Raw genomic sequence first — 4119 nt, forward strand, 5'->3', positions numbered from 1 at the left:
TACATCCACTATCTAGGCACCAATAATTTTCTTTTATTGAGCTAATAAATGCATCTTCAACATGATAGCTAAAATTATTGTTTACAGATTTTTCCGAATTTTTCAATTGCGTGTTATTTTCAGCTTTTGCTTTATTTTTACATTCACGTGCAAAATGTCCGATTTTGCCACAATTAAAACATTGTTTGTTTCGTTTAGAATCACTGTATCGTTTGTTTTGTTTTGCGTTTCGGCTTTTATTTCGATTTATGTATAGAGAGTTTTCATCACTATGTCTGTCTTCTTTTGTCCTTTGCGATTCAGCTTCTTCTAATATTTTCACTCGAAGTATGTCTGGCTTTGGCAGCTCGTCGCGCGTTTCTAACGCGCACCTGAAAGTATTAAACGAATCGGGTAGGCTATATAGGAGCAGTATGGCCAGAAGCTCATCCCCGATGGTGACGTCAATTTCCTTTAATTTTGCCACGGCTTCAAAAAAATCGTTGAGGTGCTCTCTAACCTTTTCACCCTCCTTCATGCGCGAAAGTGCAACCTTTTTCAGCAACGTCGCCTTGCGCGCAGGCCCTTTTGATGAATATGTGGCTTGTAGTTTCATCCACATTTCGTTTGAATTTGTGCATTCTGCAATTAATCTTAATTCTGATGCACTTACTGATAACATTATATCAGCGCACGCTTTCTGATCAAAGCTGATCCATTTTGCAGCCGCTTCGCCCGTTGGACACGACGCAGTACCTTCGACATATGACCATAAATCGTTTTTTATGAGAATAGCTTTCATTTGTAATTTCCATGTATCGTAGTTTTCCGCGTTAAGCGGTTCAACTCGAATCACCGTTCCCGACATTTTTATACACGTATTAAATCTACTTTTTATGTGCACGTGCTTTTTACTTCGCAGTGGAAGCGTGCTGGGCCCATAACCTATTATATATTTTTAGCAAAAGTGAAACACGGTCCGATGTATTTTTAACATGTTCTTTACTTCGCTTTATTAACTATACTAAAAATGAATAATGAATAATAATTACAAAAGGAATATAGAATAATGACAGGGCAGAGTTGCCAGGCAATTAATATTTAAACAGTACTTTACATAACAACAGATGGATATATATTTTTCTTCTAAATGTTTAGTCATGTTCTTTAAATAAATAAAATAAGCAAATTATATATCCACCTCATTCTAAAAACAGTAATATATGTAATATTATATAACAGAGTTAGCAATAATGATATTCACTATATATAATACACTATATAATATTATAAAAATTTATTTATATACGAATATACTGCATGGATATATTTTTATTGCATCACGGACAACTTTTAAAACTAACCTAATATGTGCAAAATAACAGAATCTTGGATCTATTATATATAGTTTAGTTTTTTTGTAGCTCCCAAAACATCTAAAGATTTTGGAGACTTCTTGTAAATCACTAAATCCTGCTTATATTGGCAATGGCAAGAGAAATATGATATCAACAGAAGATACCGGTATACTATAGTACTACATAAAAAATATCTGCTATTAATATGAATAGGTAAGGATATGACGTCTATAGAAGAACCTAATGTCGGGCTAAGTATGCTTTAAATATTCGAACTTTAGACTGGATCTACAAAATACTTGTCCTTTGCTACCATGAAGCCATAAGAGTTTTCTGTAATTACTCTACTTAATAGTTGCAGAAGGAAGATTCAGGGTCATTCTTATGACCATTGGTTTCTTTTAGTGATTAAAATGTAAAAAAAAATTTAAAAAACAATTAAAAAGCATTTTATTGAATTTTATCAAAAATAAATATCGATGTTTTTGGTTCCGTTCCATGTGGTGATTTATTTTCGCGGAAGGTCAATATTCAATCAAACTTAAATACTTTATGATAAATAAATTATGTAAAATTGTGAATTTTACATGTAACGCAAATAAATAATTTATTATTAGTGGTTGCTGCTTTTCCAGAGGTTTGCTTCAACCCTTTTAATCCCGGAACAATTGCCATTTTCAGATTTCCGTATTAAACGATTTTTTATTAATTGAGATTTATTCTTGTCTACGTTTTCTGAGATCTTTTGGCACTTTTTCTTACTTAGCTCTGCATTATGGATTGGTTCTTCAATGTTGATGGATGGGATGTTTAAATTAGAACTGCAATCTTTTTCTATTCTGTAAGTCAACCCACCATTTTTTAAATGTGGTTTGATCACATTTGCATTCGTGTTCTTAGCTTCAGCAACTACCTCTTTGCAATCACTGATAACATTTGGAGTAACTACAGGTCGACGAGGTTGTTCCATGCCATCTTGACTTTTGGTTCCACCATTTTGACTTGTGGTTGCAATATTTTTTTTCGAACATTGACATCTACAAATTCCATGCTTCAAGTATGGATCTGGAGGGCTTTGTTCAATCTTAAGTTTTGTGGACTTATTAGTTTGTTGTGTTCCGCCACAAATTATATTGGCAAAACCCTTTTTCCCAATTTCAGCAGGTACTTTTTGAGTAAGCCGAGTGTCTGCAGGTGACCTTTGCTTGATATTATTTTTTGCATCATTTTTAGGAACATTTTTCAGGGGAATTGTGCTACGGACTGCTTTTGTTTGTAAGCACGAAAGTTTTTCATCCATTTTGACTGGGTTTATTTTAGTTTTTGGTGCAGGCTGATTTACTCTGTCATATCTCAAACGTTCTAATGCTTTAGGTGCATAAACCTTATAAGCTGTGTGCTTTGGCAAACAATCTGTGTGCTTTGGTATAGGTGCCTTAGCAGTGGACGTCTCAATATTTGTCTTTGTAGATTTCAAGAATTTATTTTTTTCTTCTAAATTATATTGAAATCGTTTAAGATCAGCGGTTACTTTTTCCCTACATCTTGAGCCTTAGGTGTGTTGTAAATTTTTAAAAGTTAATACTTATCATATAATAATTAACAACAGTGAATCCTTACCTGAATCCGATTTGGGACCGCTCTGCGCATCCCAGATTGTAGATTTATAATTGGTTGCATTCATTCGCTGTTTGGAACAAGTTTTTTGTGTCGCTAGTATAGGATTTTTTCTAAGTTTAGCTTTAACAAGAAATGGCGTTTTTTGAAAAATATATTGCAATATAATAAAAAATAAAAAAATTGCATAAAAGTAAAGGTTACCATTTTTGTCTTTTGTACTGCAGATTATGCGAGCCATCTGTGTTGTTATCTCCATATTCTTGAATCTCCTTTAAGAAATTGATATTTAATCAGGAAATAAATTTGAAACAACTTTGAAACAAACTATTTAGACAATAAATTTTTTTATAGAATATTTTTAAATGCTTTGGTCACTAAGTTCAAATGAAAACAAAAATGGCGTTTGCCAGATAATAATTACACAGATAATATCTGTTGTAATTGTTTTTGACGAGAGTCATTAACATTGCAAAAAAATTTTGCCAAATATTAAAACTTTCTAATATTAATTTTTAAATATTACACGTAAATATTTTTAGGTGGAACCAAGATCGAAACCTATATAGAATAACCTGCAATATTATAAGAAGCAAACTGATCTAAGTAGATTCTAAGTCTATCAAAGGAAAATATTGCACTTTAAGACGGAGTTTTGAACTGTTGACCCAAACACTTATGAACGCGAAATTAGGATTTTGACTGGTGTTTACTATTTAGGGAATTTGTATTCTATTACTTTTTAATAGCTGTCAGGTTTTGATAGAAATAACTAACAAATATAATTAAATACTATCATTTAAATCAGGGCAGTTCAGATCAGATGCGATCGCGGGCCAATACCAATCACTGTACAGTTGAGAGGGTCACAAAAACAAAATCAAACGTTCATAGTTGTTTCTGATAAAAAAAAATACGGTTGAAATTGCAAATTTCAGTTTTAATCAAATTAGAAAAAATTTTAATTCATATATTTGGTATACCATAAAAATATAATGTAGTTTTATCAGTATACCAAAAGAAAGTTTGCATAATAGTAGTAGATTAACAACATGTAGCGGGCCACTGCACGTCCAGCGTATGCTCAAAATAAGCTGAACAGAAAAAATTACAAATACAGTGGTACTTCGGAGTGTCAACAAAGAGACCGAAATATTAGAGACAG

The 4119-nt window shown here is 32.3% G+C and overlaps 2 protein-coding genes across 2 annotated transcripts in view; both read right to left on the reverse strand.

The window, feature by feature from the left end:
• Positions 1–1788: 1788 nt before the first annotated feature.
• Positions 1789–3269, reverse strand: LOC119669016. The gene is made up of 3 exons (XM_038078745.1): positions 3159–3269; positions 2958–3077; positions 1789–2888 (listed from the first exon to the last, which is right to left on the reverse strand). The coding sequence occupies exons 1-3, from the start codon at positions 3211–3213 to the stop codon at positions 1951–1953; spliced, it is 1113 nt and encodes a 370-aa protein (XP_037934673.1). The 5' UTR covers positions 3214–3269; the 3' UTR covers positions 1789–1950.
• LOC119666561 overlaps positions 3244–4119 on the reverse strand; it is a 1558-nt gene continuing 682 nt past the window's right edge. The window contains exon 3 of the mRNA XM_038075843.1: positions 3244–3281. Coding sequence (XP_037931771.1) covers positions 3244–3281 — 38 coding nt within the window. The remainder of the gene's footprint in view (positions 3282–4119) is intronic.

Source organism: Teleopsis dalmanni, chromosome 1, assembly GCF_002237135.1.
Source record: "Teleopsis dalmanni isolate 2A chromosome 1, ASM223713v2, whole genome shotgun sequence".
Classification (NCBI taxonomy): Eukaryota; Metazoa; Arthropoda; class Insecta; order Diptera; family Diopsidae; genus Teleopsis; species Teleopsis dalmanni.